The sequence below is a fragment of the Phoca vitulina genome, unplaced genomic scaffold (genome assembly GCF_004348235.1).
Source record: "Phoca vitulina isolate PV1807 unplaced genomic scaffold, GSC_HSeal_1.0 scaffold12, whole genome shotgun sequence".
NCBI lineage: Eukaryota > Metazoa > Chordata > Mammalia > Carnivora > Phocidae > Phoca > Phoca vitulina.
In genome coordinates this window covers 9706101-9720183 of record NW_022589715.1, presented here as the reverse complement: position 1 = coordinate 9720183, position 14083 = coordinate 9706101, and the positions used below count along the sequence as shown (strand labels likewise).

General features: G+C 51.0%; 1 protein-coding gene across 2 annotated transcripts in view; it reads left to right on the top strand.

Moving 5' to 3' along the window:
- Positions 1–9590, top strand: part of MALL (mal, T cell differentiation protein like) — a 29970-nt gene extending 20380 nt beyond the window's left edge. For both annotated transcript variants that reach the window (XM_032410449.1, XM_032410450.1), the window contains exons 3-5: positions 3088–3255; positions 5413–5535; positions 7844–9590. In XM_032410449.1, coding sequence (XP_032266340.1) covers positions 3088–3255; positions 5413–5535; positions 7844–7906 — 354 coding nt within the window. In that variant the 3' untranslated portion in view covers positions 7907–9590. The remainder of the gene's footprint in view (positions 1–3087; positions 3256–5412; positions 5536–7843) is intronic.
- Positions 9591–14083: the final 4493 nt, after the last annotated feature.

Genomic DNA, 14083 nt, shown 5'->3' with positions numbered 1-14083 from the left:
AGAAATGAGCTACCTCCACAGTCATTCAAAACTGCAGAAGCAAGCACCAAGACTGAGAAAATGGAATGATCAGATATTGAATATGAAATTAATACCAAGCAAAATTAATACAAAGACACCCACACTTCAACACATTGTATAACTATTGCACAAACTGCAGAACACCAAAGGCAGAGAGAAGACTCCCAAAGCAGCCGGATACCAAAGGCAGATTCCTCCAGAAGAGCTGCTGTGCAACGAAGAGCTGCCCTCTCAGCAGCAAAAATGGCAGCTGGAATATAATGGGATAATATAGAAAGTTGTAGAACACAGTGGGAAAAGATCTTAGAAGTGCTGAGAGGAAACAATTGTCAGGGGAAAAATAACGTTTTCTGACAAATCAAACTGAATACTACCAACCGACCTTTCCTAAAGAAATTACTAATGATTGTACCGCAGGAAGAAAGAAAGTGATCCCAGAAGGAGTATCAGAGATGCAAGAATATCTTCATGACTCAAGGTAGGGAAAGATTTCTTAAACTCCATCAAAAAAGTGCAGTCTGTAAAGGAAAAGATGAACGTATTCAATTACATTAAAATTAAGAACTCATTTCATCAAAAGGCATCATAAAACGTGTGAGACACATCCTGGAGGAATATATTTGCAATAATTATAACAGTCAATGAGATCCACACTATTAGAAAGAATTACTCTGGGGGGACGCCTGGGTGGCTCAGTTGGTTAGGCGACTGCCTTCAGCTCAGGTCATGATCCTGGAGTCCCGGGATCGAGCCCCGTGTCGGGCTCCCTGCTCAGCAGGGAGTCTGCTTCTCCTTCTGACCCTCCCCCCTCTCATGCTCTCTGTCTCTATCTCATTCTCTCTCTCAAATAAATAAATAAAATCTTTAAAAAAAATTTTTTTTAAATAAAAATAAAAGAAAGAATTACTCTGAATCAATAAGAAAAAGGCAAACCCACAAGAAATTTGTAACGAATAAAACAATTTAAAATTTTACAGAAGATGAAAGACATAAAAGTAAGCTCAATCTTATCTGTAATCATAAAAAATTAAAATCTGATGAGATACAGAGAAAATCCCAAGGAGCATACCAAACGACAACCAAAACAAAAACAAAAACAAAAAACCCTTAAGTGAGTTTAGCAAGTTGCCGGATACAACGTTAACACACAAAACAATGGATCATGTTTCTGTCTATTGGCATTGAAAAACTGGGAAATGAAATTTGTAAAAAGCAATACTATTTACAATAGCTCCCCAAAATAAAATACTTAGGGATAAATACAGGAAGTGTGTATAGTATCTGTATGCTAAAAAGAACAAAATATTGATAAAAGAAACCAAAAAACATCTCAATTATTGGAGAAGCATACCATGTTCATACCATAGTAAAGATGTCAGTTCTCCCCCAAACTGATCTATAGATTTAACACAAAATCCTAACAGATGGATATTGTAGATACTGGCAGTCTGCTTCTAAAATTTGTGTGGAAGTGACAGAACTAGGGAAGGGGAGGAGCTATCTCCTGAGATGGGCAGAAGTGTGAGCCACCTGCATTGACAACTCTTTTGATTACAGTAACTTTACAGAAAGTTTTAAAATCTGGTAGTGTGATTCCTCCACACCAAGGACGGCTCCCTCTCCCCATGACTCCAAATCTCCAGTTGTCTCATAGTCTAACACATTCTTTTTTTTTTTTTTCAAAATTATTTTATTGCTTTATAAAAGAAAAAATTACCCACTAGGCAGTGTAAGAAATAGAACATTACCACTATCTTTGAAGGTCTCAGTACACTCATTCCCAATCCCATCACTCTCTCCCTCAGAAGGGTCATTCTCAGAAGGTGCTGAGGAGAATAGGTTCTGAGGGAATTGGGGAGTGGCAGTGAGTTCAGATTTTGTATCTGTTGGATTTAAGGAGCTTGAGGGACAAAGCCAGGACTGGGGTGGCGCAAATGAGGTGCTCAGGGTGCAAAATTTAATAAGGCATTCACTCCCGAGGTCCTGCAAGTGCAGGGTTGGCCCCTGCAGGGGAACATCCGAATAGAGACATCCATGTGGGCAAGTGGATGTGTGGGACTGAAGGCCTGGGATCGCCAGCCTATAGGATGCTTAGAAGCACAGATTTAACAGGAATGAGGAGAGAGAGAACCAAGGAGGCTCACAAGGACATCCTAAGGAGAACCCAGGAAGGAGAGGAGCCTAGCTAGTCTGAGACAAACCAACAACAACAAAACCACTTGGTGCTCATGTTGACCCTCTCCCTCAGGCCTCTAACTAAACATGCTTTCTGGTGGACATTTAGTTCTTTCCCTGGGCTGACCAGCACGGGTAAGCAAACAAATGCAGAGCCCAGAGAGGACGAGGAGAAGGTTTGGTTTCTCCACCAAGGGGATAATAAAAGGCAGGACAGGGCTGAGAGGTGATTAAACTGGAATGGTATCGCCCAACTGGTACCTGACCACAGGGTATCAAATACTATAACCCAGGGGCCCAAACCAAATGCCCACAGGGCCAGGCAGGCACTGTGAGTGGGTAACGGGAGCCAGGGAAAGGAAATAATATTCCACAGTGAAAGTGAACAACAGAGAACATGCCACACAGTGGTGTGGGGTTGGGGGTAAAAGGGAGGTGGTCCACTGAGGACGCCAGGTCCTTTTTAAAGAAACAGTCACAGCTCATTTCAGCCTACTCTGGCCTGGCAATGTGTTCACTGTGGCTAGAACTATGGATTTCTCAAGAAATGTCTTAAATCTGAATTTTTCATGTGAAATATCCTGTTTTAAATGTTGGCAACTTATTCAGAAATGTTTTTTAAAACTGTGTATGCTAACATCGTTTGGGCCAAGAAGACACAATCCACAGGCCAAATTACCCAAGTCCTTCCATCAGTGAGTTCTGTGTTAAGCACTTGAATTTTCTAAAAAAAAAAAATCTACTCTTCCCCCAGGGTCAGCCTTCCTTCCCCTCTTGATTCCCACCTAAGTTCACCTGAAGAGCTTTTATCCAGACAGAAGAGAAGACAGATGCCCTGTGAAGCGAAGTATGCCCTACACAAGGCTCTTCTTTTATGGTTTCTTCTTACAGATATTTGGATGCTGGGTGTGGATCCTGGTAGCTGCCACCCAGGTAGCAAACCCGTTGCTGCAAGGATGGGTGATGTATGTCTCGCTCACCTCGTTTCTCATCTCCCTGATGTTCCTGTTGTCTTACCTGTTTGGATTTTACAAAAGATACGAGTCCTGGAGAGTCCTGGTAAGAACCAGAGGGAGTGACCCAGGCCCTTGGGCTCCTCCTGATGTCTGTCCTGGGTGTTGTGAGGACAAGGGGCCTTCTGGGCGGGGAGGGAGAACCAGAGACCAGGGACCAGAGACCTTGTCAGGGCTGGGCCACTACAGAACCAAGACTTTTTATCTTAATGTGTTTACTAGTAAGCCAGAAGGAAAGCACTCCTGTGCCACAGTAAATGTTTCATTGTATTCCTCCACTGTCTTCCTTGTTTAGGAATATACATATTCGATATCAAGCACATCCTGACTCATTTCCCTTTAAATTTTATTTGTGGTTAAATCATTGGAGCAGCATCGAGGGGCGCCTGGGTGGCTCAGTTGGTTGGGCGACTGCCTTCAGCTCAGGTCATGATCCTGGAGTCCCGGGATCGAGTCCCGCATCGGGCTCCCTGCTCAGCAGGGAGCCTGCCTCTCCCTCTGACCCTCCCCCCTCTCATGTACTCTCGCTCTCTCAAATAAATAAATAAATAAATCTTTAAAAAAAAAAAAAAAATCATTGGAGCAGCATCGAAGAAAATGATAGTAGGGGGGGAAATCACCCCAGTCCCACAGTGATTCCTCTATTCCTCGCAATTTTTATGTAAAGTGTATATATAATCACGCTGAACCAATAATTTTGGATATCAATTCTTTCATTAACATTATGTCATTAAATTGTTTTCATGTCACATCATCTTGATAACCATTTAAAATGTTTCTGTACTGAACAATTAAGAACATATACAAAAGTAGGGAACATCATATTATGGACCCTCAAGTAACCAAAACTGAGATTCCTGTACTATTAACATTGTACCACACTTGCTGCACCTAGCCTTTTTTTCCTAAAGAATTTTAAAGCAAACCCAAAACATCATATCATTCCATTCTACACACTTCAGTATGCCTCCAAAAAAATATGCACACTTTCTTACATCATCACGCTTATATAAAGTTATTAACAATCATTCCTCGGTATCATCTAAGACCCAGGCCATATTCAGATTTACCCCGTTACACCTGAAATGTCTTTTTACCATTGGCCTGTTTGATGGGGATCTTCACAGGGGCCACGCGTTGCCCTTGGTAGTTATGGTTCTTGGGTATCTTTAACCTAGAATGGCTCTTCTTGCCAGTGACTGGTTGAAGAAGGCAGGTCAGCTGTCCTACAGAAGGTCCGACATTTGGGGTTTGTCTGTTTGCTTCTTCTTGGTGTGATGTGACTGGCTCCTCCAAGTCCCTGAATTGAAGATGGGTGAACCTTTCTGGCAACAACGTTTCATTAAGTGGTTTCTGGTCACATCACACATGGTGACTGGTGGTCCCTCTTCCAGCATGACAGGCTTACCCCCATCAACTTTTTCCCTAATACTTTTTTTCATCCCCTAATGAGTTTTCCCCGAACTGAATATCTCATTAGGGGTTGCAAAATGCCAATGATGACATTCCTTCCAGAACTGATAACCCTTTTTAATGACTGTCTGACATTCTCGAGTTGAAGAAAGCACACTGCTGAGCATTTAGCACAGAGGCTCAACCACTGGAATCTAGAGTCCGATAAGCCCGGGTCTGCCAACTCCACCACATGTTAGCTTAGGCCCAGTCCCCTCACCTGCACATCGGGGGTGCTAGCAACGGCCGCAGCCTCATGCCATTAGCTGTGGGAATGAAATGAGGCAGCGTGCATATACTGTAGGACAGGGGCCGGCGCATAGCAGGTCTTCATAATGCTAATGGTTGAGAGCACAGGCTCGGAGTTGATCTGGCCTGGGTCCAAATCCTGACTTGGCTATTTATTCATTGACCTTAACCTTGAGCTTCTATTTCCTCAAAATGGCACTAACGTTAAGTAGTGCCGACCCTATAGTTGACAAGGTTACATGAGGTGCGTGAGAAAGGCTTGGCACGAGTAAGCACTCAGCCAAATGCTGGCTCGTATTGATATCACTGTTGGCATTTATTAATCCACTACTGTTCACGGCATCGATGGTTCACCAGAAACACTGCAGAAGGAAAAAGCAGGAGGCCGGGAGCAGGCTGGCCTCTTCGGCCCACTCCTCCCGGCTGTACGGGCCGCGGGGAAAGTGTTCACCTGCTTGCGTGCCCGCATGACGCCGGCCGTGGCCTCCCTGTGCCTTTCCAGGACAGCCTGTACCACGGCACCACGGGCATCCTGTACATGAGTGCCGCCGTCCTGCAGGCACACGCCACCATCGTTTCTGAGACGCAGGACCTGAAGAACTACTACATCAACACCGCAGCCTCGGTGAGCGCCGGACAGCGCACGGAGCCGCGGGGTGGGGGGCACATCGCGGGGGCTCCCTTCTGTCTCCTGCGGACAGAGGACCGCGAGCCTCAGGCTGGTGGGGCCTCGGAGGACAGGAGGAGGTGTGTGTGCGTGTGTCTGTGTCTGTCTGTCTGTGTCTGTGTGTCTGTGCTGTATGTGTGTGTATCTGGGTCTGTGTGTCTGTGTGTCTGTCTGTGTCTATGTGTGTCTGTGTGTGTGTGTGTCTGTGTGTGTGCACATGCACGTGTAAACAGCCGTGTGCAAGCTCAAAGGGTACCAAGCCCAGGTTCAGGTGTTGTCTCTCATTTTCTGCTTTTCCCACCTCAGCCTTGCTCACTCGTACGCCCACTGTACCACCCTCAGAGCTTTTCTAAAACACAAATTGGAGCGCATCTTTCTCCCCTATTGAAAATTCTTCCATGGCCCCCACTGCTTGTGGAATGGAACCCGAATTCCTCAGCATGGCCGAACTGTGCCAGGGTCCTTTCATGTCAGTGACGGCAGTGCACAGGGCTAACTGTGGGCTGATGGAATCCAGGGCCAGGTGGTCCAGCCAGTTGTAAGGAGAGCAGGACCCCCAAGACCTTAGGTCCACTAGGACCAGAGACTCAGCCAGGGCCTGCCTTCCTGGCAGCCTCTCTTCTCCCGTGGGGGAATGGCGCCCTCATGTGGCAGCTCGCTCACAGCCAGCAGCTTCCTCCTCTATAGTGGCCTAACCTTCCTTCTTCGGCCTTTGAACACTTCTCAGAAAGGATCTAACATGCACACTGGGTGTAAGCCCAACAGCGACCAGTCGCTGGGACCAGAAAGGTCACGTCCTGTGTCAATGTGGGGGCTCCTGCAAGGATCAGGTGGCAGGAGGAGGGGGTGCAGCGTGGGGAGCCATTCTCCACTGTAAGAATGGGGCGCCAGGCAGCCACTAGGGTGGCCTTTCCAGCCTGTCTGCCTCCTTTCCCTCCTCCTCAAACTATCCTAACTCCCCTAAACTCCTGACTCCAGCAAGACCCACACGCGGCTGCCCTTCCAAGGTCTGGCCCAGTGCCCTCTGGCCTCTCTCCTCCTACCCCCCTCCCGCCCCCACCCCCAGCTTCTCCAGCCTCGCCGGCCTCCTCCAGGCCTCCTCCAGCCGCGCCTGAGCACTCGACACCTGCTCGCACCTCTCCCTGGCAGGGACAGCCCTGCCCCAGGAGGCAAAGCCCCGGCCTCCTTCTCGGGGAGGCTTGCCCTTCCCCCTCCCCAGCAGGCCCGTATTCTCTCTGGCGCCTTTTCTCCTGGGCGCTTGTCCCCAGCGAACCTGAGCCTCCACTGGTTTATCTTGCTTACTTTCTGCTTCTGCCGCTAAGATGTAAGCACCGTGAAGATAGGGATTTTTGAATGTTTTGTTCGCTGTTATGGCTACTGTCACTTTTGAAGTATAGCAGGCGCTTGGAAGATATTTGTTGAATGAGCGAATGAACGAACGAATGAATGAGAACAGGGTGTGAGTGGACAGTGGGGCAAAGTGAGGCTGGAATGGCCTCTATCCTGAGAAACAGGGACTCCTCACACAGTTTCAAACATATGTCAGGAGCAGCGCAATCACATCCTCCTCTTGGGACAGATAGAGGGGGAGAGTGAGCAGAAGTGGGCAAGTCGAGGCCACGAGAGGTCTTGGCGAAGGATGACGGCGGCCGAGACAAGGGAGAAGTGAGCACACCAAGGATGGTCAGGAAGTACACGCAGACGAGTTTGGGGATGGCTGTGGACGTGGCGGTGGGGGGAGTGAGGCATCAGGCTGGTTTCTGTCAGGCAGCGGGATGAGATGGGAGTCCTGGAGCCCCCTGAGCTGGTGAGGCTAAAGAGGAAAGCTCAGGAGTCCAGTCTGGACCACTGAGAGCTGGAGGGGCCTCCGAAGCATTCACGAGGAGCTGACAAGCAGGCGCTCAAGGCGGGGTCCTGGGCTACCAGGTGGACATGTGGGGGAAGTCATCAGAGTCCAGACTGGCCGGGACAAGGGGACAGCGAGGAAGACAGGACCCGCGGCAGGGACTGAGCAAGCCTGCTCTCTGCCCAGGTTCAGGAGGACATGTGTGCCCAGGAGAGTTGGAGCGGGAACCCAGGAGGGTGCCTGGGGATGGCGGGTATCAAGGAGGGTGGAGAGGGGGGCCAGCGGTGGCTGCCTGGCAGGGCACGGGGCAGGCAGGGGGAGCAGGGTCAGGACACGCGGCCTCCCAAACTGCAGAGAAGGGGTGGGGGCGGGCATCGGCCCTGGCCATAGCTAATGCAGGAGTCTCTGGTCTCCTTGCAGTTCTTCGCCTTCATCACTGCCCTGCTCTACATCCTCCACGCCTTCAGCATCTACTACCACTGAAGAGGCAGGGAGCCGGGCCGCGGGGAGAAGCACCCCAGCAACACCTGGATGATGGGCTCCGGAAAGTCGCTCTCAACATTCACCATGTGGATGACAAACAGAAGACCAGCAAGAACATCAGCAGGCTGGACAGACCAGCTTCTCAGACTGAGTGATGAAATCACACTCTGGCATCTCTGTTTGGACATTTTTAATTCATTATGGCGAATATGAAAAAGCTTGGGGGGGGGGTTGTTTTGCTTGTTTGTTTGTTTGGTTTGGTTTTTGCCTGGGAAAGTAACTGTCCCTTCTGACAGGGAACCTCACTCTTCTGGAAAACCGATATCCAAAGTCCTCACAGGTGAGAATCCCAGATCTGCCACTCACACCTGTTTGGGGATTCTGCCTCAGGAGTCAGGTTCCCCCAGAGCAGGTTTAAGGGAACACTCATTCTTGTTCTGTTAAAATCGAAATGGTGCTGTCGATGCCTTCAGATCTGAAGAAGACCCACAGACCTTGTTCCTGAGGCATGGTTCTGCCTTTGCTTTGAGCGGTGGTCCAAATCCTCTCTCCCCTCCCCCGGGGGAGCTGACAGGGACGAGCCACACTGTCCCGCCCATCCCACTGCCCCCTTCCCTTTCCTCCCCAGTTTTGGGATCCAGGGAAAATCTTCATAAAAGCAACTTTGAGGGTAGATTTGTGGGGAAAATAAGTGACTGACTCTACAAAATTGTTATGCAGTAAGAACTGGGGGCGGGGGGCGGGGGGCAGCCTGCTTCTCCACAAGTGGGGCCTGACAGAAAACCGCAAGGCTGCAGGACGCCTGTGCTAGGCCTCCAGAAATCTGCTTCCTAAGGCCTAGAGGCCACCTTTTCCCTCAGAAAAGACCATCAAGGAAATGAGGCAGGACGTTCCAGGCAAGGATTCTTCTGTGGGCTTCTGTCCCATGACGTGGGACATCTCAGGAAGCCAGAAAGGACCCCCGTCCCAGGGTCCGTGCTCTTCCACATGCACCCACACCCCCTGCGTCCCCCTGAGTGGCGGCAGCTGTGTGGGGCCTCACGGGGGGAAGGGCTCGCACACCCCGACACGCAAAGGCAGCCGTGATTTGGGGCCATTCTCAAAGGAAAGGGCGGCGTTATGCACACAGAAACATATAATCGAGGTGCTTGATTTCAAAGTAAATATTTTTCAAAAGGAAGCTGCGCTCTCCGGCCTGTCTTCATCTGTGCAGGGGTTCCAGCCCGGTCTTCCGTCTGAGCACCGGGCCTCCCGCCCTGGGTGAGCAGGGCACGGCCCCATGGGCTGCACATGTCTGCTCTGGTTTTGAAATGGGATGAATTATTGCGGAAAGGGACTAGTCTTAGCTGATTCTGGGCTTACAGTTTGTTACCAATTTTTTTTTTTGCTGCTCCTGGGGGATGGGGGGCGGGTACAGGGAGCCACCAAAGAGAAAATTCTGGCTTATTCTTGTTGACCACTCACTTCCTGACCACCGTGTTATCTTGAAAAGCCACCATTTATCCCTCATTTTATTGCCTGGGATGATTACTGTTCAATATTTACCGAGTAGCCACATCCAAATAAAAGTTGTTTGTACAGTAAGAAGTATTAAGTTGGTCACTTTCGTGACGTTAGTGGCTGGAACTGGACACCATCCCACGAATCCTGAGAGCAGTTTCACCAAAACACCCAGGGGAGGGTTTGAGGGCCCAGCTTCTCGGGCAGCAGCAAGGGAGGTTGGGTTTGTCTCCAGGGCTTGGGGCCTGTGTCATTTCCACTTCAGTAAGGACGGTTTGAGTGCAAGTTCCAGAAACCAAACTCCCAGCTTAGGCAAAGCTGGGGGTGCGCTAGCTGGGCCTGGGAGGTGAAGAGGCCCCCATAGACACAGAGGACCCCGGCCCTCTGTGTCATTCCCACTCTTCTTGACAGAGTGCTGTCCTCCTCTCTTGCCATAATGCAAGGCGCCCCATCCATGACCCATAGTGGACCAGGCCCTGAGCCCCGGCTCCCCCAAGTTCACAGCAGTGGCCATACTGCCCAGCCTGCCCCTCATCACTGGGTATCACAGGACCTGGGTCCCCAGAGCCAGGCACCCCCCTCAGGAACACTCGGCCATTCCTCCAGCCATGGATCAAATTCTGTCCCTCCCTGCCCCCATGGTGGCCCCGTGTCAGGACGATGGCTGTGGCCAGCTCGGTCCTGCTGTTGCCTCCATGCTCGTGCTGGACATTATGTTCCATCCTCCTGGGAACACGAAGGCCCTGTCCCTCTTGTCCACATGAAAAGCCGTTGTTAATCTTGCAGGAGACCTTTCTTGTCCCCTGCCTTCTTGGGTTGCCTCTGCACCAGGGCTGTGTGCCCCATGTGCTGTGGGGTGTCCCTTGACTAGACTATGAGATCTTCAAGGGCAGGGGTTTCGCCCTTGGATATTTTACCATCATTGCTCTTCCCTACCCTCCCTGGCTGGCCCCCACCAGTCTCAGCTCTGCCCCAGCACGGTTGACCAGGAAGAGGACTTGCAAAGGCCATAGCCAGTCTGCAGGGACTGAAGGCAGAGCTGGCTCCTGAGCCCTCCCTGTCTTCACCTCCAACCCACAGTCTGACATCCTGAGCAGAAAAAGCTCTTCTCTGCTCAGTCCTTTACTCCCAGCCTCCCATGGGGCAGTTTAGCTCCTTCCATCCTAGAACCCTAGAACCGCATCCACAGTGAGGAAGAGCCCAGTCACCACCACCAGGGCCAGGCCAGCTCTGGCAGCCTGTGGGGGCCCGCGCCAGGTGGCGCCATGTCTGATGGGAGTTACCTGGTTTGGCTGCCTTGCTGGTTCTGAGTCCAGCACATAGTAGGGCTAATGAAAAGGTATTAAGGACCCTCTATCGGGGAAGCCCTTCTGAGGCAGCTACAGCTACTCAAACCTGGCCTCCAAAACTGTCTGAGCCAAACTTGGGAGGCACGAGGATTGGGGGCCAGGAGGGGCAGCTGTGGCCTTGAGTGTGACGGGGCAGGGTCCTCTGTATTCTCCGTGTGGAGGACACCAGCAGTGGGGGGCAGCAACTCTGTGTGGGCTGCCTCCTTCCTCATGCCCTTGTTTCCTTACATGGGCACCCACTCTTACCTCCGGGAAGAAGGAGATGCAGTGGACGGTTGTCTCAAGGTCAGCTCCACCAAGCTACCTGCCGGGGACCCTAAACTGGGAGATGGTGGAGGGCGGGGAGGAGAGTCCAGAGGACGGGGCTTCTGCATCTTTCTGTGAACTCAGGCAAGGCATGCCGCTGCTCCCGAACATGTCCTCTGCAGAAGCTGGGATGCTGGGTATCCCCACACCATAATGTCTAGGTGCAGCGCGGCAAGATGGAGAGAGATCAGCGCGAGGTCACGCCAACGGGAAGTTAGTTCCAGGTCCAGCTCGGTTAAGCTGTAATCATACCAGCGCGTCGGAATGTCAAGGCGCAGGGAGGGGAAGGTGCGGCTGTGCACACGGACGAGCTGCGTCAGCAGGTTTGGGAGGCCGAGAAGCGTAATCATTACGGACTTGTTTAATCGAAACTGGCAGGAACCCATGAGACGCCCCTGAGGTCACGTCCCTTCCTTCCGCAATGATAGCAAACCACCTCACCGTCATTAAGATGATGGAACTATTTCTCCTTCCAGAGTTAAGACTCCTATCATTCGTAACCGGGTGGAGCCCGATGGAGGTGGGAAACAGGTTGAAAGAGCCCAATGCAGTTACCCAGCTGCGCCACTGGGTGGCGTGTGGACTCCACTCGAATACCAGGAGAGGGCCCGGTGACAGCAGGTGGTCGGGCAGAAGTGGCCCGGCCCAGCCGGGATCTTTGGGGATCTCACCAGGGAAGGCTTCTCCTGCACAGGGAGTGACACAGAGGGGCCTCCTGCCTTCAGAGCTCTGCCCACTGCCTCACACATGGGGAAACTGAGGCCCAGAGACAGACTGTGCCTTTGTAGTTTATTGAATCAGAGCTGAAGGAAAGGGGATGGGTGTGGCAGAGACCCCCTCTGTCCCTCACTGTCACTGTGGCTGGGTGATGGCTGGGCCCAAGCCGTGAGAAAAGGTCTCCTCTGCCCGGATGGAGGAAAGAGGGGCTTCTGTCTGATGCCCTTCCTAGCCATCACCAACCCCTCCACCCCTTTTGCTCTGTTATGTTCACCAAATGCCCTGAGCCTTCTGGGTCCCTTGGTGGCAAGCCTGCACCAGAGAAGGACACATGCTGGGCAGGAGCTGAGCTACCATGGCAGCTCCCGGGGGGCAGCTAAGGGGATGGGGGATGTCATGTCACAGGGTTACAGGAGAAGAATTGCAATGTCATCACATGGTTAAAAACCATCTTGTTCCTTTAATTAGCTTCTGTCTATCTGGTACATGCCTAGGTTTCCAGAAGCTGCCGGTAGTATCCCCGGCCTGACCCAGCTTCCCAACCTCCCCCCTGCAGTGTTCCTGACACGCTTATGGAGGTGTTTCAGGGCCTGGACCCTGCAATTTGGCCCTACCCATAGCTGAAATTCTGCAGCTGAATCCAAGGAGGGGCCACCCCAGCATGCATCAGCACCCACAGTCTTGGGCACGTGCCTTCTCTCTGCCTCAGTCTACTTCTCTGTGTACTGAGGGGCATGCAAGGATGCTCTCAAAGGTCCTAGGGAGCCACTACCTCATCCTAGGAAGGGGGACAGGGAGAGTGGAAGGGAGAATTGAGGAGGGAGACCCAAGCCACTTTCATGTAGTGAGAGGGCAGGTCATGCAGCTCAAGTTGAATCCCGGGGGTCCCCGCCAAACCAGGCTCCTTTGGTATGGATTCAAGAGACACATTGGTGGGAGAAGCTGGGATCTTCGGGCAAGGGCAGAGCCCTGCCAGGGCACATGCCTTCTGGGAGCAGCCAGGATGTCTGCTTTCAGCAAAAATTCAGGTTTAGTTCTGTTGCATGCATCTTTGCCGTACATCTCCTGCATGCCTGGCCCTGGGCCAAGCCCTCCTGCTCTTAAGAACCTGGGGTGGGGTGTGGCAGGGGCCGGAGGGCTCACGTCCTACAGCGACAAGGCAGTGCTTCCAACTGGAAGTAGAGGGGAGGAATTTACGAGGGGTCTCCTAGAAAATGGGACCTCAAGGAAGTTACCAGAATGATCAGTGGTCTGCCACATACCCTTCCCTGGCCTAGAGCCACCAGGCTGGAGTTTTAAAGGATAAGATGCGGCCAAGTGGGGAGGGCGATTAGGATAGGGAACAGTGTAAGGAAGGGTCCTGAAGCTCAGAGCAGCCCTGCTTCAGGAGCCAACAGCAGCCAGGGTTGTGTGAGAAATGGTCTAGTCATACCTCCCATGGGGTCCAGAAGAGGGCCAGATAAAGCAGGGTGTGAATGGCCCTAGCTCTGGGGGGAGCTTTGTCTGTAAAGCAGTGGGCTTCCTCCAGGAAGCAGCTGGCTCCCCTCAGGCTTCCAGTGCAGTCACAGTTCCTAACAGATCTGTGTTCTCGGTGTGGAATTAGGCCAGAGTATTCTACAGCCCCGGGTCAAAATACTTGTGTGGCTGAAACCAGCCAGACTCCTGGGATCTTTGGTGCAGTTTGAATGAAACACTTGCCTTTTATTTCACAAGTAGAGGTGAAATGATGTTCTAGAAATAAATTCACGCTAAAGTGTAAATGGCTACTACAGGCCATTCCTTATTTTGCAAATGTTTATTGAGAAGCAGTTGGCCCAGCAGTCAGAGGCTTCAACCTGGGCCATTCACTCTCCTGGTCCCTCTGCTGTGGGAATGAAGTAAGGTGGCCTGGGTCAGTGGCCTGACACATAGTACACCTTCCTTACATCGTACTTCCCAATCTTTTGCCATCATGGAACACACAGAAAATAATACAATTTATTGCACATTGGGACAAACTGGGAAAACCACATGGGAGTTAGTGAAAACATTCATTACATTATCTTTATATGTACATTTAATTATAGTAAAAATAATTCAAAAGTATTAGGGGAGATATTAAGTGTGGAATTGGTATGAAACATCAAAATAGAGTCTTTTCGAAAGAACTCATGCTGGCATTTAGGTACATACTTTTTGGTGTAAGTTTGTTTGCTTGAACGGGCTACAATCAATTCCTGATCCAGACTTTTAGATGATTCCTCAGCTGAGTGAATGGAATTGTCCCCGAGGTCTGCAGGTGACTGCCCTTCCCAGCGGGCACCCA